The sequence below is a fragment of the Megalobrama amblycephala genome, linkage group LG24 (assembly GCF_018812025.1).
Source record: "Megalobrama amblycephala isolate DHTTF-2021 linkage group LG24, ASM1881202v1, whole genome shotgun sequence".
In the NCBI taxonomy this organism is placed as follows: domain Eukaryota; kingdom Metazoa; phylum Chordata; class Actinopteri; order Cypriniformes; family Xenocyprididae; genus Megalobrama; species Megalobrama amblycephala.
The window spans coordinates 27,838,679-27,862,419 of NC_063067.1; the positions used below are offsets into that span (position 1 = coordinate 27,838,679).

Below are 23,741 nucleotides of genomic sequence, written 5' to 3' on the forward strand. Positions count from 1 at the left end.
CTTTTGCCAAAAGGTCGAGAAGCGATGCCGTTGTCAAGCAGTGGGGGCAGAGCCGGCAAAGGCAATGCCCCTCTGGGCTGCGGTGAGTTTGTACTTTGCCTCTAGGACCACTGCTGTCAATCAGATCATTTGTTAAATATTGGAGATTATTTGAAACAACCTACTTTCGTGGACTGGTCCTAGGTTTTTCGATCAACCTTCACAAAAGCCCCGTAGTACAATTCTCTGGACTCCCTAGGTCATTCATAATCAGGAGGAAAAAAAGCTAAACTTTAAAATTTGGATAACTTTCACAGGATCATTTAGAAAACGGGCGTGGGCAAGATTTTTATTTATTTATTTTTAAACCAAACCATTTTTTACAACATTACAACATAAAATACATTTTCTTTTAATATTTCCTTATGCACAATGATAAGTTGAAATGGTTAGAAGCCAAAAAAAAAAAAAAAAAAAAAAAAACAGAAACAAAACAGAACAAAACAAAAACACAAAAATGCATCAAAACAAAAATACTTATTCACTTTATTGAATTCCCTGAATTCTTGTTAAATTAGACATTTGTAGTCTAAAATTTAGCTTTGCTCCAGAGACTTTCAGTGGGGTGTACTCATTTTTGCATCACCCTAATTTGAGTAAAACTGAAAATTTGACTCTCCAAGTTATATTATTAACCTTACTTTCATGTTATAAGTTAAACGTGTTATATAAAACTTAGTCTTGTCAACATTTTGGAAATTGTTTTTGTGTTTATTGAGATATTGTTTAAAATGTTACTTTTCAAAGGGGGTGTACTCATTTACGCTGAGCACTGTATATCACCTCGATGCCAGTCGTATGCACATCAGTCAGAAGGATCCTGTCTAGGACATACTGACATCTGCTGGTCAGAACCTTGTAACACAGGGCATTTTCTGTGACAAAAACATGACTTTAATAATTGAATGAACCATTTTGTGAAGAGTTGACAATTTCACTGAGAATCAACTCATCAGTTTTTGTACAAACTGTAGACAATTATACTTACTTTTGCCAAAATGTGCCAAAACAAATCCAATTTGCTTAAATCAACAAGAAATTCAAATATGATGTGAACGACACTAATTGTTCAGAGATCTGCACTTACTGTTGTGGAAAGAAAAAGAAAAAAGGTTTGTGAAGAAAGGGAATGGTTTGTTTCGCTTATTTATTCCATTATATTCACAACCAAAGCAAACATGTGACAGTCCAGAACAGCTTCAACATAACAGCTGAAATGATTTACAACATATTCAAGATCATAACTCATAGTCAACAGTGACGGTAATCCAACATAACTGTTCTTCTAACATTCAGTAAGAACATGCTGTAACATCCGCACAGTCTTCAATCATGTACTTCATGCGGAACACGCCACATGTGCGGCATATTTATATTGCAGTAGAGGGCAGCAGATGCTCATATCCAGCCTCCATAGCGCAGTTTATTTGGCAGGTAGACTCGAGTGAGGAAATGAGGGGCAATAGATGCCAGGGACTGGATCTCAGCTTTCTGCTTCAGTCTCTGCATCATTTCTACCTGGAAAAAAAAAAAAAATCACACAAACACATAGATTAGGCTACATCATTCACATTTTTGGCCCCTGCACACACCTGTCAAAACACAAATGTTACAAAAACATCTTTGGCCATATGTTCTGTTCTTCACATATTGCATTTGCCATATCTCAAATTCAAAGAAACATGGAATGAGGCACCTCTCTCTCCCATGCAGGTTGACATGTGATGTAGGTTCTGTTCCTCAAGCTGTTGATTTTTTTCTCATCTGCTTGAGAAAATGGAATAATAGTTTCCTTTGGCACTCTGTACCTGTGACAGACATTCACAGACACCATAAAGCCTTGTGCATTCATAACAATGTACACACATAAACATGATCTCAGCAATTTACTCTTATATATATAGTCACTGGACACTTTACTTAGTACTACTGTTAGTTGATGCAGATAGAGGCAAATAGAAAATCAAGTGACTGGAATATAATGTAAGTATATTCTGGGTTCAATACAACAGCACATAATGATCAGCACAAAAATTACTTGGTCTTCCCTTGTGAAAAAAGTACACTTTAGCACTGTTTTAAAAAGAGCACTCATTACAGAAATAATATACTTTAAAATAACATACTTAAGTGTGAACTGAATGTAGTGTTTTCACACTTAACTGCATGTTAACTGCAATAAAATGAAAATGCACTATAGTTTAAATTTATATTTGCAATTAGTTGAACTTTAGAGTACTTTTTTGACCCACTTAAAGGATTAGTCCACTTTTAAATACACTTTTCCTGATAAATTTACACACCCCCATGTTCATGTCTTTCTTTCGTCAGTCGAAAAGAAATGAAGTTTTTTGAGGAAAACATTCCAGGATTTTTCTCCTTACAGTGGATTTCAATGGCTACCAACAGATTGAAGGTCAAAATTACAATTTCAGTGCAGCTTCAAGGGCTTTAAACGATACCAGATGAGTAATAAGGGTCTTATCTAGCGAATCGATTGGTCATTTTTGGAAAAAAATACAACCGTTTATGCTTTATAAACAAAATATCGCCTTGAATGTACTTTCCGCTTCCGCATTCTACTTACGGAACGAACCCGGCGCCAGTTTCATTTTTTCCGTAACTTGAATAGGGAAGGCGTAGGACATTCAGCGTAAGCGGTATGAAGAATGCGGAAGCGGAAAGTACATTCAAGGCGATATTTTGTTTATAAAGCATAAACGGTTGTATTTTTTTCGAAAATGACCGATCGATTCACTAGATAAGACCCTTATTCCTCATCTGGTATCGTTTAAAGCCCTTGAAGCTGCACTGAAACTGTAATTTTGACCTTCAATCTGTTGGTAGCCATTGAAATCCTCTAAATTTCCTCAAAAACCTTCATTTCTTTTCGACTGACGTAAGAAAGACATGAACATCTTGGATGACATGGGGGTGAGTAAATTTATCAGGAAAAGTGTATTTAAAAGTGGACTAATCCTTTAAGTACGACTTAAGTACATCTGTATATGTAATTTCATAATTACTTCTGTTGTCTTTGAAATATGGTTAAAGTGTATTGCTGAATGTACTGAAAAGCATTTCGTAAACTGAAATATACTTTAATGTAATTTCTATTGAAAATTTATGTCATGAATTTAAATATATTCATAATTACACAGCTGTAATGAAGTTGCAATTTAGTACATTTAAAGGTGCCCTAGAACTTTTTTTTTTTAAAATATGTAATATAAGTCTAAGGTGTCCCCTGAATGTCTGTGAAGTTTCAGCTCAAAATACCCCATAGATTTGTTTTAATTAATTTTTTTAACTGCCTATTTTGGAACATAATTAGAAATGAGCCGATTCAGGATGTGTGGCCCTTTAAATCTGGTGCTCCACGCCCTAAGAGCTCACACTTGCCTTAAACAACATAAAAAAAAGTTCAAACAGCTAATATAACCCTCAAAACGGATCTATACAATGTGTTCGTCATGCAGCATGTCTAATCGTGTAAGTACAGTGTTTATTTTGATGTTTACATTGATTCTGAATGAGTTTGAGGCTGTGCTCCGTGGCTAACAACTAATGCGACACTGTTGGAGAGATTTATAAAGAATGAAGTTGTGTTTATGCATTATACAGACTGCAAGTGTTTAATAATGAAAATAGCGACGGCTCTCTTGTCTCCGTGAATACAGTAAGAAACAATGGTAACTTTAACCACATTTAACAGTACATTAGCAACATGCTAACGAAACATTTAGAAAGACAATTTACAAATATCACTAAAAATATCATGTTATCATGGATCATGTCAGTTATTATTGCTCCATCTGCCATTTTTTGCTATTGTCCTTGCTTGCTTACCTAGTCTGTTGATTCAGCTCTGCACAGATCCAGACGTTAATGCCTGCCCTTGTCTAATGCCTTTCATAATGTTGGGAACATGGGCTGGCATATGCAAATATTGGGGGCGTACATCTTAATGATCCCGACTGTTACGTAACAGTCGGTGTTATGTTGAGATTCGCCTGTTCTTCGGAGGTCTTTTAAACAAATGAGATTTATATAAGAAGGAGGAAACAATGGAGTTTGAGACTCACTGTATGCCATTTCCATGTACTGAACTCTTGTTATTTAACTATGCCGAGGTACCTTCAAGGTAACACTTTAGAATAACTCACGCTATGAAGCATTAGTTAAGCATTAGTAAATAGTTAATTCATCATTTATAAAACATTAATAGACATTAGTAAGCCATTTATAAATACAGCTATAAATGCTTTGCTTCTTGATTTATAAGCATATCTATAATGAGTTTCATAATTGTATTTTCATACTTTATTAATGATCAATTTATCATTTCTAAATTATGTATTACATTATTCACAAACCAGTAATTTAGGAGTTGTCAGTGGTTCATAAGATCATTTAGGAAGTGTAAGTAAATGATTAATAAAATATTTAAATGTACATTTATGCATCTTATTATTTAGACATATAGTATTAGTTACTCAGTGTGTTAATAAATGCTTTATTAACATATTCCTAGTGTCAAAACTACCTCGGTACTAACTTTAAAACATTAGAGAACAGCAGTGCAGAAGATCACTGAACCTTTAAATCTCATTTATAAAAGCTTTACAAAGCATAAATAGTCCTCACTTTAGATGAGCTCACAAAAATAGTTAACTGACTACTTCTAAATGTTTTATAACTACCTGAATTAATCATGAATTGCAGTAGGAATATGTGTTAATAAAACATTTACTAACACACTAAGTAACTATTACTATGTGTCTAAATAATAAGATGTATAAATGAATGTTTAAATAGTTTATTAATCATTTGCTTACACTTACTAAATGAACTACTGACAACTCCTAAATAACTGGTTTGTAAATAATGTAATACTTAATTTAAAATGATCAAATTTATCATATTCTAAATTAAGTATGAAAATACAATTATTAAACACATTATAGATATGCTTATAAATAGCAATTATAGCTGTATTTATAAACTACTTACTAATGTCTATTAATGCTTTATAAGTGATGAAATAACTATTAACTAATGCTTAACTAATGCTTCATAGTGTGCAGTTATTATAAAGTGTTACCATAAATGGTAACACTTTAAAATAAGTTTCATTAGTTAAACATTAGTTAATATATTAACTAACATTAACTAACCATGACCAACACATTTATTACTGTATTTACTAATCTTCGTTAACGTTAGTTAATGAAAAAAAAAAACATTGTTCATTGTTCATGTTAGTTCACAGTACATTAACTAGTGTTAACAAGATTTTAATAATGTATTAGTAAATGTTGAAATTAACATTAACAAAGATTCATAAATGCTGTATAAGTGCAGTTCATTAATAGTTCATGTTAACTAATGTAGATAACTAATGTTAACTAATGAACCTTATTGTAAAGTGTTACCTAATAAATAAATAAATAAATAAATAAAGGCATTGTGCATACGAGCATCTCTGAATACATAAGACCAAGCCAAAATCAGTTATGTTCAGCTATCCTTTTATGCTGTATCAGATTAAAACAAACATCACAGCCCAATATAAATACATCTGTGCTGTGAAATGTAAGCAAAAATCTTAATTTCATGATTATAAGGATAGTGTGTTCTCAGTATTTCCCATACATTAACTAGGCTGTGGTGACCCGCCACATTCTAATTTGTCCCGCCACAGTCTCAAAATTAAACAGAAATTAGGCCTGTCACGATATTTATAATAATTGTGCTCTTTTATACAGCAAAAGTGGGAGTCATAGAGCAAAAGCACCAATTAAGTTTTCGTGTACTATATTCAAAATCATCTGAAGCCATTCCATAGCTTCATGTGAGGGACAGAAGAATATGTACATTGTTAAATTTAAGTTCAAGGAAACTCATCTTCCCTCTGCTGCAGCTGTCAATTCACTGTTCAGCACTCAAACAGCGCGTTGTGTTCTGTAACGAACAGTCAGCACGGTAAAACTCTCTAATATGATATATTGCCATTATATACTTGATATGTAGATAAAGGGCTTTGGATTTGCATAAAATGACTTTATCTTGGTGGAGTTTATTGCCATTTTTGAACAATGTCAGCATACTGGACATCCCTAGAGGGTGTCTGTTAGATCACACAACACAGGGACTATGAATTGGTGTCACATGCACAATAACTGGAATTTAAAAGTGAAACATATGATTAATAAACGGTTAGATGTAGATATACACAGGGATTCTCTTTATGTAGTGAACTTTTCAATGTGCAGCGCAACTGCGCGCTGTGACTCCATATTGCTTTAAGCACATCGTTCTGCACCCGGGATCTGCATAAGCGGTCTGTGCTGCTGTGTTTTAAAGCATTTCATATTATCTTGGTTTTGCACACTAAAAGATTATTAATAGCCTACTTTGTTCTGTCGTGTCGATCATATCTTGTTGCCCCATTAAAAAGCTGCACAATACATTTAAAATAAACGTCTTTTAATCTTACATTATTATAAATACATATAATTCTTTACACTCACATAAATATAAATCTAATATATATATATTTTTTTTCATTTCATTAGACTACAAATAATAATTTTAAACTTTTTATTAACATTTAGTTTTTTTTTTTTTAATAACTGCAAAGTTTTTTTCAAGAATTAGGCTAGCATACTTTTTGCTGCTGAATTATATACTCACCTAGTTTATTTATTGGTCAGCTTATGATTATATATTTTTATTCATTTGTTATTTTTCTCTATAATCAAGTAGTGTGTTTAGTGCATTCTGGATTGTTTAACAAATCAAAGAGTGACTATTAGTTCTAGGGGTGTTCGATTCCAGGTTTTTTGGAGTCAACTCCGATTCCTACTGTAGGAGTTGATGGAATTGACTCCTTGACTCCATTTACTGTACATTAAAACAGGGTCGTAAATAAGCCAAGATGGCAGTCCTTACACACTTAATTTATTTTTCCACGACACAAAGCCTTAAAATCCCTTCATCAAAACAACACACGTTTAGTGAGACTGTCCAAATTAGTCCAATTTAGAGATGATGAGTAGTCTGTCAATGTTGCTAATTGCAGATACCTAATTTTACCGACAGAAAAGTCACGAAAAATATCTGAGATCGAATATTATCTCAGAATTAAATAAACAAGAAAGCAGGGATTCTTTAATGAATTCATCTCATTATAATGGTTGGGGGATGGCGCTAAACGCACATGATCATTGTCTTAAAAGTGCTTGGACAGGAGAGTTAAAGATACTAAAATTATTACAATACATAAAAAATGCATACAATGTACACTTATTAATGTGTTTATTGTTGATGTGAGTTTTTTTTAAATTATTTTTATGTATGGATAGTTTAATTAACACGGTTAACTATGGAAAATCAAATTATATTTATTGCAATAATATAAGCTACCATCAATACTAAAGATGACACGGAGGTATGTATAATTACAAACTAAAGTCACTATGCTGTTATCTATTTCTAAAGTAAGCTACAAACATGTATGCGACAAAGTTTCTGCGACAACTCTCTGACACGATTCGTCAGTGTCCGAATTCCTCGCTTCATCTTGTTCCCTCCTTGCTTAGTGCACTTAACCATAGACATTATGCACTTAACTGCCATGCATTATATAGGCTATGGATTCGAGAATCAGTAAACAAGTGAGCGATTCCGGACACAGCAACAGAGTAGACACCATGAGTCAATTCCTGTGCTGGAGTCGACCCCGACTCTGGGGATATTTAGAGTCAAGGAATCGACTCTTTTGGAGTCGACTCCCCATCACTAATTAGTTCCACAAATACAGATGTATAGATACAGGCCCCCACTAATTATTCTAGAAATAAATTAACTCCCTCGGGTCGGCGGTCACGCCGGCGTGATCACCGCGGTTTTTTTCTAACTAGTGTGAAAGAGACTCAAAATACTCTGTCAATGTTGCACATACAATTAAGAGCTATACACCATTTTAATCTGTGGAATATCTTCTTTTATTTGTGTACACTCAGAGTAAAAACAAAATGTGCTTTTTGTAAAATAAAGAAAACTAACATGATGCGTGATCTCTCCTCTCCCTCTGAACGAAGTCCAATCTGATAGTTCTCAGAAAATGAACTGTAACTTATGAATACTAATGACAAAAAAAAATGACACATATGTCTAAAGAAATGTTGAAATGTCAGGTTTTAAATCGTGTAAGTCAAATCGAAAACAAACATTCTGTGTTTATGTAATCTGTATGAAAAGAGAGCCATGTCAGAAGTCCTTGATTCAGCTCATTATCCACTAATCCGGCCACGCCCACGGAGCCAGCGCTATTCAGAGGCAAATTCAGTCAATACATGCATACATCGTCTCAATCGTGTATTTATTGTCTTGAAAAGTGTTTTGAATAGCCATAGTTAGCAATCTCTGGCCTCTGTTAGTTCAGTTATTTCCTGGATTGCCTATTCTTCTTTAGCATTGGCATTTGTGGACTAAAAGTGCACAGAGCGCCCTCCGGCTGCAAGTATGAATTAAAACACAGTATCCAGCGTTCATAGTGATAACAATAAATATTGAATAAATATTACTCCTCTGTATAGAAAATTGACATAAACATGAGAATCCATCAATATTTATCCAAATGTGCATGCTTTTAAGCTAAAATCCTATATGAAATGCCATAGAGGTAACATAACTGTTCAGACACTTTGTATCATAGAAATGCATTATATTTTAATAATAGAATACCATTATTTTAAATTGTAATAATATTTCACAGTATTGCTGTTTTTTCTGTATGTTTGATTTACATTATGATGAGCTAAGACATGATCAACAGGGTTTTTTCACAGCCTACTTGACTGAAAGAGCTCATTATTTATGCAGGTCATTAGAGCTCTTTATCTGATTCTTTTGTCTTCTCAGGTGAAAATCATCCATTATTCATGATTATTCACGCCTCCACGCATACTGTGTTTCTTGACCAAAGATGTTTTAGAAAATTTAAATCTCTCTATTGTTTTATATGAAGGAGTAAGAATGATAATTTTTACATAATTTTGAAGCAAAAACTCTAGTTCTACAACCTCCAATACCCAGAAGTCTTGTGAACACAGATTTAATATATATTTTTTGGCTTTATTTCAGTGACTTAAGTTTTTTGTTTTTTTCAATAACCACGCATAAACGTTATTCCTTCAAAAATACAAACATGTACATACATGTTCCTTACATATTATTGTAGCCTAGTTTGTGCTGAATACAGTGTAATGACACTTTTTAGGACATGTGCCCTACCATCACCAATAAATAAATTACTATTACAGCACAAAATTTTTTACAAGAGAACAAATTTCTTCATTGATCTAGTCACTTAATTTTGCTCTCAGAATGCACCAGATTTATGCATTTAGATTTAAAATGCACAAAACTTTCCTCTGGGGGGCATGCCCCCGGACCCCTCTAGAGGGACCAATGTCCACACACCACAATCTCAAAAAATCCTGTGGAAAACACTGTTTTCTACAAATCCTGGTTGTACAAACATGACATCAGTGCATTGCAAAGGCGTGCACTCATGCTCAGGATCTTAGTCCAGTAGTGTTTTTGGGATGAGGTGGAGCAGGAAGCTGGCAACATGAATGTGCTGATGCTGTCGGAATCAGGACGAAAATACCTGAGGATGTTTCCAGTGCTTTTTTGAATGCATGTCATTCAGACGGGTGAATTCACTTAACAGCTGACCACTTTTACATGCACTTTGTGCATTTCAATACTTTGTGCATTTCAATCCCTACAATCTAGATCAGAATCCAGGTTCAAAGTCAGTAGCTCTGTTTCCATCCACCTTTATTTTTTTTTCTTCCAAATTTTGGTATATGGCATACATAAAAAAAAAAGGATGGAAATGTGCATAAATTCTAAAAATGCACATACAAAAACATATGCGCTCTGCTTTAATTTAATCCCTCAATTTAACCCCTATCGCACTTGTGGTGTTCTTGGTCAAAAATGACCGGCCTGCAAAAAAATATAAATCTCTCGTTATGCTTCTTGATCACCAAATATTGGATTCAATCTTTTTGTCAGCTTGTTTTCTTTCAATTAGAACAGGTTTTGTATTTATTTTTTAAACTGATTGATCATAGGCCTTATTCATCTGACAGAATTATCCACAAAAATCAGTTTTTCAGTGAAAAAGTGATTTTTGTGGATAATTCTGTCAATTTTACAAAAAAAAAAAACAAAACAAAAAACACTAGTGTGCTTTAATGTTTAGACAAGAAATTTGTTTTGAAATGGTTTTATTTTGTTTTGAAATGGTTTTATTTTGTTTTGAAATGGTTTTATTTTGTTTTTATTTATTACAAAATGGCACAAAATCACGCTTGTGGTGTTCCCGGTCAAAATGACCGGCCTGCAGAAAAATAACGTATAAATCACTTGTTACGCTATTTTTATTACCAAATATTGGATTCAATCTTTTTGTCCCCATCTTTTGGTACTGCGCCCAAACAAAATCTTACTGAAAGCTAAAGTTTTGAAATAAAAACCTAAAATTTGAAACACAACTTGATTAGATTTTGGCCTTGATTTTCTTGCAGCTTTAGAGTACAAAAGTTTTGTAAAATATATAATTTATATAAAATATAAGAAATCATATTTTTACATTTTCCTAAACAAAAATTTCAATCACTATTTTTTTTTTTTTTCATATTTTTTTCTTTCACTTCTAAAATAATCTGCCAAGTGTCCCCTTTATTAGGAGACCAAACTTAAAGGGCACCTATTATGCAAAATCCACCTTTATATGGTGTTTAGACATAAATGTGTGTTGGCAGTAGTGAACACAATCACCCTACAATGATTAAAATCCACCCACTCCTTTTTTTAATCCCCATTAAACCAAAGCAGTCTTATTAGACAAGCTGTTTTGATTCTCTGAGGAATGTGACATCACATTCCTCATGCCCCACCCACGGCCACTGACTGACAGTCCTGCATTACCATAGTTTCCGCCCTCAGTGAGTTGTACACTGTCCATCTTTTTCTCCACGCTCCAGTAGCTGAATAGTAAACAGTGTCTCATCAGTAATCCTGGTGTTCTGTTTTTGGATGTATGAGTGAACATAAGACTCTTCATCTTCTCCCAGTAGGGGTGTAATGATTCAATCGTTTTCTCGATGCATCGATTACAAATCCTAACGATGCATATGCATTAATCTTGAAACATGTTTTTTTGAATCGTGAATCGTTAATTTCGGTCGATAATCGATGTAAAATGCTAAGAATCGGATTAATCGTGATTCTATAACGATTCGGTGCTTTAAAATATATAAACATTAAATTAATACATGCGCAAATTGATGGGAGACGTGCGCGTCACTCGAGCCCTCACAGCTAAAAGAATTTTGTTATAAAAACGTTCTCTAAATATTTAGTGTTGGTTCTGGGAACTTAAAAAACGTCGAAGATCGAGAAGGCATGAAAGAACCCATACTCGGTTCGTATTCACCAGCATCAGTAGGCAAATTTCGCTGATGTTGAGGGATTGAGCCAGCATGGGTATGTGTCGATGCCCCCTACTGACGAGACGTTTGCAAACTCTCTCGTCACAGGGCAGGCTCCGACACTGAAAGCTCCAGTCCTGCCTTCCAAGCCCCTTAAAGTGACTTCGTGCTTGAATGGCAGGGCATATGCGGCAGCTGGTCAGGCTGGTGCGGCCTTACACTCTATGGTGGTGTTAGAGGCTTACCAGGCTGATTTGCTGAAGGATCTGGATCAGGGGCAGGGTCTGTCCCCTGAGGCGGTAGAAGAGCTGTGCCGCACCACTGATCTGGCTCTCTGGGCCACTAAGCAAACCGCTGCCACAATTGGTAGATTGATGGCAGCAATGGTGGCCACAGAGAGACACCTATGGCTGAACCTGGCTGACATCAGGGAGAAAGAAAAGGGCTTTCATCTCGATACACCGGTTTCGCCCTCTGAATTTTTCGGCACCTGTCGAGGCGGTGGTGGGAAAGTTCAGAGAGGCGAAGGCGGACTCGGCAGCGTTTAAAATCTGCATACCGCTCAGATTTGGGGTCTCATTTATAAAACTGTGCGTAGGATCCCTACTAAAATTGTACGTACGCGCAAAAGCCAGATTCTGCGTACGCACAAAAAAAATCAGATTTATAAAACCACGCATATGCCAGAACCTGCGCACAAATCCCTTTATAAATCCCAGTCAGCAGAAGATTGTGCGTACGTGCATCTCCACCCTGTCTCCTCCCCGAAATCTCCATATATGGAGCTTACGACGCCTAGTTTTACTATGCATAACCTCATCTGCATATCATTTACATACATATTCCCATCCACGTGACACCACAGTTAACACCGTCAAAGGTACAAGACATTGGAAAATATTAGATATGGACTATAAATGCAATTTGTGCCACACATTATATTGATAAAGATCATCCAATATCCTCTTTATGTTTTAGAATAAATAGATCAAAATATCCATAAAAACAAAATTGTATAAAATACTTCAGATAAAGGTTTTAGAATAGAGTTGATTCATTAATTTCCACTGGCCAGATAGTATTTTAATAGTTTTAAACAATTCAAATCAAATTTATGCAGTTTTGCTGATAAGGTGAACATATCTTTTAGGAAGTTTATAGGCTATTTTTAGTGGAAACAGATCGGCCTACTTATTTATTGCAGTGTAAATACAATTGTCTGACTCGGCGCGTCACTGCCAAAGTATTTTAAAAAGAAAACATGCAAATCTTACCGTTTTCCTCAAATTATATTCTTCAAATAGTAATTGTTTGAAGATCCTTCACACGACATCAACACCTCCTGCAGCCGTGGTTGTACAGTAAGATATTATTGTAACTGGACAACGGACCGTTCGACCACCGAATCCAGCAGTGTCTTCCATAATATCGAAGTTAAGTGTGCATCACTGATCGTCATTCTCGAAAAAATATTTTGTCATAACATCTGCAGTTTAGTTTAAAGAGGAATTATTGTGCTTCCAGTGCTCCTCGCTGTCATTAAAGCAGCGTGTCACTGGAAAAGTGAAAGTAGCACATCTACTATCTCAATTCATATCACTTTTGTCTCCAGAATGTGCGTACGCACAGCTCAAAGTTTGCTTAAAGGTGCGCACATTCTCCCGTCAAGTTTGTTTTTATAGATCACAACCTTTGCGTGGGAAATGGTGTACGCACATTTCCATCCCCGTTTTGTGCGTACACACGCTTTATAAATGAGACCCCAGATCCTGGGCCCAGACAGACAGGAGGTCCTGGCCCGTCCCAATTCGAGGATCGTAGACAGGGCCAGAAGTCCAGTGTTGCCTCTCGGGCACCTCCTCCTACTTGGAGCAGGTCCCAGAGAAGGTGGGACTCCAGGAAGAAGAAGCAGGATCTGAGGGAGGTAATCAATCGCAGACGCCAGCAGCATCAGTGATTGATTTCCTCTCCGTGAGGGTAGTTCACATCACCCTCTTGTCTTCCACCTCCTGAATAATGGAAAATTTTTCGAAACATGCTCAGGCACTTCTTACAGTCAGGCTGAGGGCTGGGCCCATGATGAATATTTTTCTGATGGCTCGCCTACTGGCTTGATAGTGAAGAGGCTCTTTTAGGCTTAAAAGAACCTTAGATTCCATCCCGTCCATGATGAGGAGTCTTCGGTCTTCGAGCCGCAGGAAGGTGAGCTTGGTCTATATTTAAGTTACAAAATATTTGACCTAAGTTTCCTGTATATTTTTTTCCTGGGCATGTAAATGAAAAAAAAAAAAAGAAAGAAAGGGGAATTTAGGACTCTGAAGTTCCATTAGGTTGGCTAGAACTATTTATTTTTGGTGTTGGCAAACAAAATGGCCACCTTTACAGCTACAATTGGTAGAGTAGTTTCTCCTTTGGTCATAGCTATAGTTTGTTTTGAGATTAGCACTCTTTACTTCAGATAGATCTATGTTTAGCATCTGTCTCCTGGGCCGCCTGACATTGTTTGGCTTGGGTTGAGCTTTGCTCCTCTTAGCTCTAGTTTTAGAGAATTATTTTCAGAGTAGCCTCCTCTCTAGTGTGACGAGCGCCCTGAGTCCACATCAGCGTTGCCCTGGAAACTCACGAGGAGCACCTGCTCACAGGTCGTCCACAGGCTGATCGGCCACACCTGCAGCTGATCAAGCTGCCTGCATATAAGCAGCATGCTCACAGACAAACCCATAGCTGACATTAAAAACTGGATGACAAGAAATTTCTTATTATTAAATTCAGAAAAAACTGATATCCTAATCTTTGGACCAAAAACTTCCTCACGAAAAAACCTTGAATACTCTCTAACACTTGACGGGTGCTCCATTAAATCTTCGTCCTCAGTTAGGAACCTGGGTGTGCTCTTTGATACCAATCTTTCATTTGAAAGTCATGTTTCTAGTATCTGTAAAACCGCCTTCTTCCATCTAAAAAATATATCTAAATTACGACATATGCTCTCAATGACAAATGCGGAACAGTTGGTTCATGCATTCATGACCTCAAGACTAGATTACTGTAACGCTCTACTGGGTGGTTGTTCTGCTCGGCTTTTAAACAGACTACAGTTGGTCCAAAATGCGGCAGCTAGAGTTCTTACTAGAACCAGAAAGTATGACCATATTAGCCCAGTTCTGTCAACATTACATTGGCTCCCTATTAAACATCGTATAGACTTTAAAATCTTGCTACTTACTTATAAAGCTCTAAATGGTTTAGCTCCCCAATATCTAAGCGAGCTCTTGGTGCATTATAGTCCTTCACGTCTATTGCGATCTCAGAATTCAGGCCAGTTGATAATACCCAGAATATCAAAATCAACTGAAGGCGGCAGATCCTTTTCCTATTTAGCACCTAAACTCTGGAACAATCTTCCTAGCATTGTTCGGGAAGCAGACACACTCTGTCAGTTTAAATCTAGACTAAAAACACATCTCTTTGCTCTTGCATACACATAACACATTATCAATACATTAACATTTTTCAAATCCGTTAAAGGATTGTTACGCTGCAATAATTAGGTCGGCCGGAACCGAGAACATTTCCTATAACACTAGATATACCTGTACATCAGAATAAGAATGGCATCTACGCTAATATCTGTCTCTCTGCTTATCCTGAGGTTTTCCGGGTGCTGGATCCAGGCCGTATCCAGATCAGATGGAGAACCTGTGTCTGGACCTGACTACAACGTAGCCCAGGAGACAATGGGCCTACAGATCCAGTTCTGGCTGCATCTATAATTCAGATTTTTAAATCTCCGTATCCGCTTACATATATTTATATATAATCTATTTTTAATCTCTATAATAAAAATGTATAATTCAGATTTTGATCTCCATATCCATTTACATATATTATATATATCTTCCAAGGGGTTTTTTCCCTCCTAGGACTTTTTTCCCAGTGCTAGCACGCTGGGTTTTTCTCCTAGGGGGTTTTTTCCACCCCTGGGAGTCAGCCGACATTGGCTTAATGTAGCACCATCTTGTATATGTTACATATTACCACGCTTGCTTGTACAGCTTATTTTTAACCATTTCTCTTTTTTCTGTGCTCCTAATATGTAAAGCTGCTTTGAAACAATTACAAATTGTAAAAAGCGCTATATAAATAAATTTGACTTGACTTGACTTGACAAAGGTGGAGAAGCCTCTCCATGAGACAGCAGACTAACGTTCTCTCTCTATCCTGTTCCAGAAAGCAGTGTGTGACCGATCAGCACCACCACGAGCACAGCACGGATTCACCCGCACCTGGACACGACCGAGGGCACTCCTGTAAGCAAGAGCACCTCCACCACTCACGTATACACTTGTCTTCCAATAAAATCCACCTTCTGTGGCCTTAAACTGAGCTTTCCTTGTCGTGTGATCCTTCCACCCCGCCACACTGGTGGAGAATGCGGGCAAGTTAGTGGATGGAACACAGACAAGCAACCTGCAACTCACCATTCTTTTTTTTTTTTTTTTTCTGTCTCCCCTCTGCCAGGCGACTGCTCCTCACCGTCATGGATGAAATCCTCCAGCGGCTAACGGAGGTCAGCATCCGCCAGCAGCAGATTGCTGAACATCTTGCTACCCGACAGGAACAGACCGAGCAGGGGCTCGACGCGCTGCGCACAGCAGCTAGACGTGTTCTACTACCAGACCCCCGGGTACAAGTAACGCAACTGTTGCCAAAAATGACTGCTTATGATGATGTTGAACCTTTCCTTCAGATGTTTGAAAACACAGCAACCCAGGAGAGCTGGGAGAGGGAAGATTGGGTGCGATTGCTGGCGCCCCTCCTTACTGGGGAGGCTCAACGGGCCTACTTTACCCTGCCGTCCTCCGTCTCAGACAACTATAGCGAGCTTCAAGAAGGAAATTCTGGCCCACATGAAAAACCCTGCCTCCCAGCCCGAGCCCAGGCCACCGAATTATCCAGTCTCGCTCTACATTGGTTATTGGATGAGAAACCCACAGCTGCCCAGGTAGTGGAGCACGTCGTCGTCGACCGATTCCTCCGTGCTCTCCTGAGGACTCATCATCAAGCCGTCGGGATGCGGAATCCCGCCACCGTTACCGAACTCGTAGAGGCCGTGGAGCTGGCGGATGCTGCCCAACACCGGGATGCTGGGGAGCGAGCGCCGCCATTTCCCCGGAGGGTGGTCCAGGAACAACGAGCACCGGAGCGCACGCTGCGACCAGTAGTCAGGCCACCAGCTCCCACTCCGAGGGACGAACCCATGCCAACAGAGGTTCCCACATCTCCTGCATGAACGTGGCTGGCAGGCTGTACTGTGCACCGTGACCCGCCCTGTGGGGGCTCCAGAAGTGGAGGTAAAGATTAACGCCTTAATCTTTGCTCTGCTTGCCGCCGCCGTACAGCCTGTCAGCACCAGAGGGAGCCGCTGTCGGAAAAGACCAGCAAGAGAAGCCCGTCAACACTCCGCCTTACTGGCCTCGGACAGCGGGAGAGATGGTGAGTCCCCTCAACATAATTCTAACCTCTTCCTTGACTTATATCAGCAGGTGACCAGAGGCGGTTCATTCGCCAAAGAACAGCGGGAAAACGACCGTCTAAAACACTGCTGGGCTCAAGTCTGCATTGTAGAGGGAAAGGAGACATAACCGGGGCCCCATCCTCTTCTGCATTTCATTGTCTGAAACAGCCTGCTCTACTGTGTTGTGCAGCGAAGAGGGGAGGATAAAATTCTTCTGGTAGTGCCGCGGACAAAGATGGAGATGGTGCTAGAGTTGGCACATTCGCACCCGCTTGCCGGCCACGTTGGAGTGGCTAACACCGTCCAGCGAGTCCATGACCGCTTCCACTGGCCGGGACTGGAAGCCGAAGTCAAACGTTTCTGTCAGTCCTGCCCAACCTGCCAGAAAACGTCTCCGAGGACGCCTCCACCCAGCCCACTGATTCCGCTGCCCATCACCGCTTGGTAATCGAACATGTGAAAGAGATGAGGGAACGAATTGACCGGGTCATGCCTTTAGTCCGGGAGCACCTCGTCAAGGCTCAACAGGCGCAGCAGCGACATTACAACAGAGCCGCCCAGCCTCAAGAGTTCCAGCCTGGAGACCGGGTAATGGTCCTTGTTCCCAACTCAGCCTGCAAATTCCTGGCCAGCTGGCAGGGCCCGTATACCATCACGGAGAAGATTGGTCCCGTCACTTACCGTGTCCACCAGCCGGGACGGCGGAAAGCAGACCAGCTATATCATGTTAACCTGCTAAAGAAATGGGTGGGGACAAGGGACCAGCTCGCCGCCCACACCACCGTGGAGTTGTGGACATCAATCCACAGCTGTCGGCGGCTCAGAAGGCCGAGCTACAACACCTGGTCAGTCAGTTCTCCAATGTGTTCTCCCCAACCCCTGGGCAGACCCGGATCCTCCACCATGAGATCCGTACGCCACCAGGAACCATCGTCAGGTGCTGAAGTTAGGGGTGATTGAACCATCTAACAGCCCTATCGTCATGGTACCTAAACCAAATGGCACCCTCCGCTTCTGCAAAGACTTCCGCCGCCTAAACGAGGTCTCAGAGTTCGACAGCTACCCAATGCCACGAGTGGATGAGCTCCTCGATCGCCTTGGAAGCGCCAGGTACATCTCCACACTGGACCTCACTATAGGGTACTGGCAAGTGCCCCTCTCTGAAACTGCAAAGCCCAAAACAGCCTTCAGCACCCCCAGTGGGAACTGGCAATACCAGACCCTTCCCTTCGGCCTACACGGGGCTCCCGCCACATTCCAGCGCATGATGGACATCTTGCTGCGGCCCCACCAGTGTTATGCCGCAGCATACCTGGATGACGTGGTAATCCACTCAGAACATTGGGAAGACCACCTAGACCGTCTGCGGAGGGTGCTAATGGAACTACGTAGGGCTGGGCTCACTGCCAACCCCCACAAATTTCACCTGGGCCTGTCTGAGGCGAAGTACCTGGGCTTCCAGGTCAGATGGGGCCTCATCAAGCCCCAAGAAAAAAAAGTGGAAGCAGTCCGGTCCTCCCCGAAACCCAGCACAAAGTCCCAGGTATGAGCCTTTTTGGGGTTGGCAGGATATTATCGCTGTTTCATCCCTAACTTCTCCTCCCTAGCCGCCCCCCTGACAGACCGGACCAGGAAGGGGCAGCCGGAGAAGGTGTGTTGGACACCCGAGGCCGAGGAGGCCTTCTGGAATGTGAAAACAGAGCTCACCTCGGAGCCGGTCCTGCGAGCCCCGGGCTTCAGCTGCCCCTTCCTACTGCAAACGGATGCCTCTGACACAGGACTTGGAGCCGTCCTATCACAGGTTCAGGAAGGTGAGGAGCATACGGTCCTGCAGGAAGCTGACCCCAGCCGAGAAGAATTATGCCACCGTGGAGAGGGAAGCCCTGGCCATCAAGTGGGCAGTCCTGGAGCTGCGCTACTACCTTCTGGGCCGTAAGTTCACCCTTGTTACGGACCATGCGGTGTGACGAGTGCCCTGAGTCCACATCAGCGTTGCCCTGGAAACTCACGAGGAGCACCTGCTCATAGGTTGTCACAGGCTGATCGGCCACACCTGCAGCTGATCAAGCTGCCTGCATATAAGCAGCATGCTCACAGACAAAGGTGGAGAAGCCTCTCCATGAGACAGCAGACTAACGTTCTCTCTCTATCCCGTTCCAGAAAACAGTGTGTGACCGATCAGCACTGCCACGAGCACGGCACGGATTCACCCGCACCTGAACACGACCGAGGGCACTCCTGCAAGCATGAGCACACCCACCACTCACGTATACACTTGTCTTCCAATAAAATCCACCCTCCGTGGCCTTAAACTGAGCTTTCCTTGTCGTGTGATCCTTCCACCCCGCCACACTAGTTAGAGTTTAGAGGCTGAGTTTAAGCCCCAGGCAGATCTATGCTTATGTGTGGCCCTATAGGCCCACAGCTACAGCTGGCCTAGGTTAGAACTAGGGTTCAGGTGATATACTAAAGCATTTCACCCTTTATTACCCTTTTATTACTTACCTTGTCAGGTTGTATAGTTTTCCTAGTTCTGGCCTCCTCTTATCAGAGTTGTCAGGCAAAGGCCCATTACCCCTTTGGTGTAGGTGCAAGATAAGATAGCAGCTAAGGTAGAATGCTATTGCTAGTCTCCCTGGTTACATTGTCTCAGGTAGTAGGCCCCTTATCATTATGTGGATAAGAGAATGCTAGTGTTGCATAGGACCCACTTTTTCTAGAATTTTCATTTATACTGTGTTTTGTCTTTTCCCCTGAACCCCTTGAATTAACATTCAAGCTTGAGTGTAACGGTGTTAGCTTTGATTTAGTTCCCGTTCCCTAGGGTTCAGTACAGATGTAAGAACTTCTGGTTTGGTGAAAAGCATCCATCCTTGAGTTTCAGGATTGTATGAATGAAAAGTAAAGCATTGTTTATGCTTTAAGTTGTAGTTTTTGCATGACACAGTGTGAGCTGTAACTCTACTGCTGCCACAGGTTAGCACCTGTTTTTGTAGTAGTTAAGGCTTGGTTCTGGCCTCCTTCAGAGCATGGTGACTAATTCGTTCTCCCCTTGCTTTAACTCCCTCGGGTCAGCGGTCACGCTGGTGATACCACCACAGTTTTTTTCTTACCAGTGTGAAAGAGACTCAAAATACTCCATCAATGTTGCACATACAATTAAGAGCTATACACCATTTTAATCTGTGGAATATCTTCTTTTATTTGTGTACACTCAGTGTAAAAACAAAATGTTGTGCTTTTTGCAAAATAAAGAAAACTAGCATGATGCGTGATCTCTCGTCTCCCTCTGAACGAAGTCCAATCTGATAGTTCTCAGAAAATGAACTAACTTTGTGAATACTAATCACAAAAAAATGAGACTTATGTCTAAAAAAAAAAACTGTTGAAATGCCAGGTTTCAAATCGAGTAAGTCAAATTGAAAACAAAAATTCTGTTTATGTAATCTGTATGAAAAGAGAGCCATGTCAGAAGTCCGTGATTCAGCTCATTATCCGCTAATGCGGCCACGCCCACAGAGCCAGCGCTATTCTGAGGCAATACTTGTATGCATCATCTTAATCGTGTATTTATTGTCTTGAAAAGTGTTTATCTGGATGTTAAAGCCATGGTTAGCGACCTCTAGAAGACATGCTGTTAGTTCCTGGTTCCTGTTCTTCTTTAGATGAATTTGTGTACTAAAAATGCACAACGCGCCAATCCGGCTGCAAGTATGAATTGAAAACACAGTATCCAGCGCTCACAGTGATGACAATAAATATTGAATAAATACTAATTCTCTGTATAGAAAATTGACAAACATATGAGAATCCATCAATATTTCTGTAACGAAGGCGGGACTCAGAGTGAGATCCATATGCAAAGCTTTATTAAATGTTGAGCGTGGTCGTACAGGCATGGTCAAACGGGGCAAACAGGAACATCAGAGACAGGCAGGAACGTAGTCAGAGAACAGGCAGTGGTCAAAAGGCAGGCAGCTATCAATCAACAGTAGAACCAGACAGGGATCAGAAACAGGAACCGGAACAGACAGGATAAACAGGACAAAGGCTTGGAAATGTTACACTGGGAAAAACAAGACCTAGCAGTGAGGTGATGTGTGTAAGAGTCTTTTATAGTCCTGGTAATGAGCTGCAGCTGGATGTGGTGATTAGTGATTAGTGTGAAGTGTGTGCAGGTGAGTGGCAGAGAGGATGATGGGAGATGTAGTCCGGGAACTGACAGGAACAGTCGGTGATCATGACATAACGCCCCCCTCCCGGAAGGCGCGTCCTCGCGGCGTAAAAGGAACAGCTAGGGAGGGAGGGTGGGTGCATTGGAGACCTGCATGCAGACAGGAACGGGGTCCCCAATGCAGGTCCAGGAGCCTCGGGCAGCCACGGCGGGTCCAGGAGCCTCGGGCAGCCACGGCGGGTCCAGGAGCCTCGGGCAGCCACGGCGGGTCAGGAGCCTCGGGCAGCCACGGCGGGTCAGGAGCCTCGGGCAGCCACGGCGGGTCAGGAGCCTCGGGCAGCCACGGCGGGTCAGGTGGCTCGGGCAGCCACGGCGGGTCAGGAGCCTCGGGCAGCCACGGCGGGTCAGGTGGCTCGGGCAACCACAGCATAACAGAGTCCATAGATGACCACGGTGGGTCAGAGTCCATAAACAGCCCTAGTGGGTTACAGTCCATGGCGTGGCCATGACAGTTCAAAGGCCGTTGTTGGCCACGGCCGTGCAGGGTCCCCACCCACAAGCTCCCCACCCTCAGGTATACTGCCCCCCCCAAAAAGTTCTTGGGGAATTCAATGGAGGCCGTGGCGGGTTTGTGGGCAAGGAGCTCGGGTGGTGCCAGCAGGGCAGACGGTCTGGGCGGCAGCGGCAGGGCCGACCAAGGGTGTTCTGTGGCCGTATCAGGGAGAGTGGGCAGCTCGGTGACGGCCTCCGTGGCTGTACTAGGGAGAGCAGGCAGCTCGGTGACGGCCTCCGTGGCCGTATCAGGGAGAGTGGGCAGCTCGGTGACGGCAGCGGGCTGGGACTGTTCTGGGACGGCAGCGGGCTCGGGCTGGTAGACTGGTCCCGAGTCAGAAGCACCTGAGTGCATCCTCCAGGCGCGTAAGACCGCCAAAACATAAAAAGTGAAGACAGCCCTCTTAGCCATCACAGGACTGACAGGGAAAGCATGCGGGACTGGAGTGGACTCACTGGCTGGAACGGGCTCTGGAGCGGACTCAACGGCTGGAACGACCCCTTTGTTCACTGACACTGTAGGGGCGGCCATCTTGCCCGTGGGCACTGGCGAAACGGCCATCTTGTCCAATGCATCCAGAGAGCTTGAGTACGATGCGTCCGGCGAGCTTGAGAGCGAAGCCTCCGGCGGGCTTGAGACCAAAGCGGCCGGCGGGCTTGAGAGCGAAGCGGCCAGCGGAGGCTTAGGAATGCCAGCCGCTCGGGCTGAAGTCAGCGGTTGATCAGCCACACTGGAACGCAATCCTCTCCGCTCCCTGACTGATCTAGAGAGGTGACGTGACTCTGGGCGATCAGCGGAGAAGTGGCGTTGCTCTGGGCGATCAGCGGAGACGTGACGTTGCTCTAGGCGATCAGCGGAGACGTGCCGTTGCTCTGTTGGCGATCAGCGGAGATCAGCCGTTGCTCTGGGCGAGCGGAGACGTGCCGTTGCTCTGGCCGATCAGCGGAGACGTGCCGTTGCTCTGGGCGATCAGCGGAGACGTGCCGTTGCTCTGGGCGATCAGCGGAGACGTGCCGTTGCTCTGGGCGATCAGCGGAGATATGGACTGGTGTTGTTGTTGTGCTAGCCGCCATCTTGTGAGGGTTGTCTTTAGCGACCGCCATTATGTGATTCTCCGTGGTGTTGCATGTCTCTGCGATACCCACGGTAAAAGGTGAACCAACAGTGAGCAGGGCAAAGTCCAGAAATTCCACGAATGACCCTCGGGACCATCGGTGAGTAAATTGTTCTTTAGTGGTTCGTTTAATCCATAAACAAAGAAGTCAATAAGGGCACAGTCCAGCAGATCAGAAAAATGAGCAATGTCCAGGAATCTCTGAATATGTGCCTCCAGGGTGCAGTTACCTTGACGAAGGCTGACAAGGTGCATTGCAGGATCCATGCTGGGACTAGGGCGCCCAACAAAGCTGCTGGATCTTGGTGTGGCTAGGTCTTCTGTAACGAAGGCGGGACTCAGAGTGAGATCCATATGCAAAGCTTTATTAAATGTTGAGCGTGGTCGTACAGGCATGGTCAAACGGGGCAAACAGGAACATCAGAGACAGGCAGGAACGTAGTCAGAGAACAGGCAGTGGTCAAAAGGCAGGCAGCTATCAATCAACAGTAGAACCAGACAGGGATCAGAAACAGGAACCGGAACAGACAGGATAAACAGGACAAAGGCTTGGAAATGTTACACTGGGAAAAACAAGACCTAGCAGTGAGGTGATGTGTGTAAGAGTCTTTTATAGTCCTGGTAATGAGCTGCAGCTGGATGTGGTGATTAGTGATTAGTGTGAAGTGTGTGCAGGTGAGTGGCAGAGAGGATGATGGGAGATGTAGTCCGGGAACTGACAGGAACAGTTTTCCATTAATATGTTTATGAACAACCGAAAAAGCACAAATTTTTTAAATGTCAGGGCATGTCAAAACTTCTCCAGGGCCCCAGAAATCCTCAGTCCCCTG

The 23,741-nt window shown here is 41.9% G+C and overlaps 1 protein-coding gene across 6 annotated transcripts in view; it reads right to left on the reverse strand.

Moving 5' to 3' along the window:
* Window positions 1-706: 706 nt before the first annotated feature.
* Window positions 707-23,741, reverse strand: part of spo11 (SPO11 initiator of meiotic double stranded breaks) — a 57,544-nt gene continuing 34,509 nt past the window's right edge. For 4 of the 6 annotated variants that reach the window (XM_048178702.1, XM_048178699.1, XM_048178700.1 and 1 more), the window contains 2 exons: window positions 1,736-1,847; window positions 711-1,557 (listed from right to left, as the gene is read on the reverse strand). In XM_048178702.1, coding sequence (XP_048034659.1) covers window positions 1,438-1,557; window positions 1,736-1,847 — 232 coding nt within the window. In that variant the 3' untranslated portion in view covers window positions 711-1,437. Of the gene's footprint in view, window positions 1,558-1,735; window positions 1,848-23,741 lie in introns of all 6 variants that reach the window. The other 2 variants (XM_048178701.1, XM_048178698.1) reach the window with 2 other exon arrangements.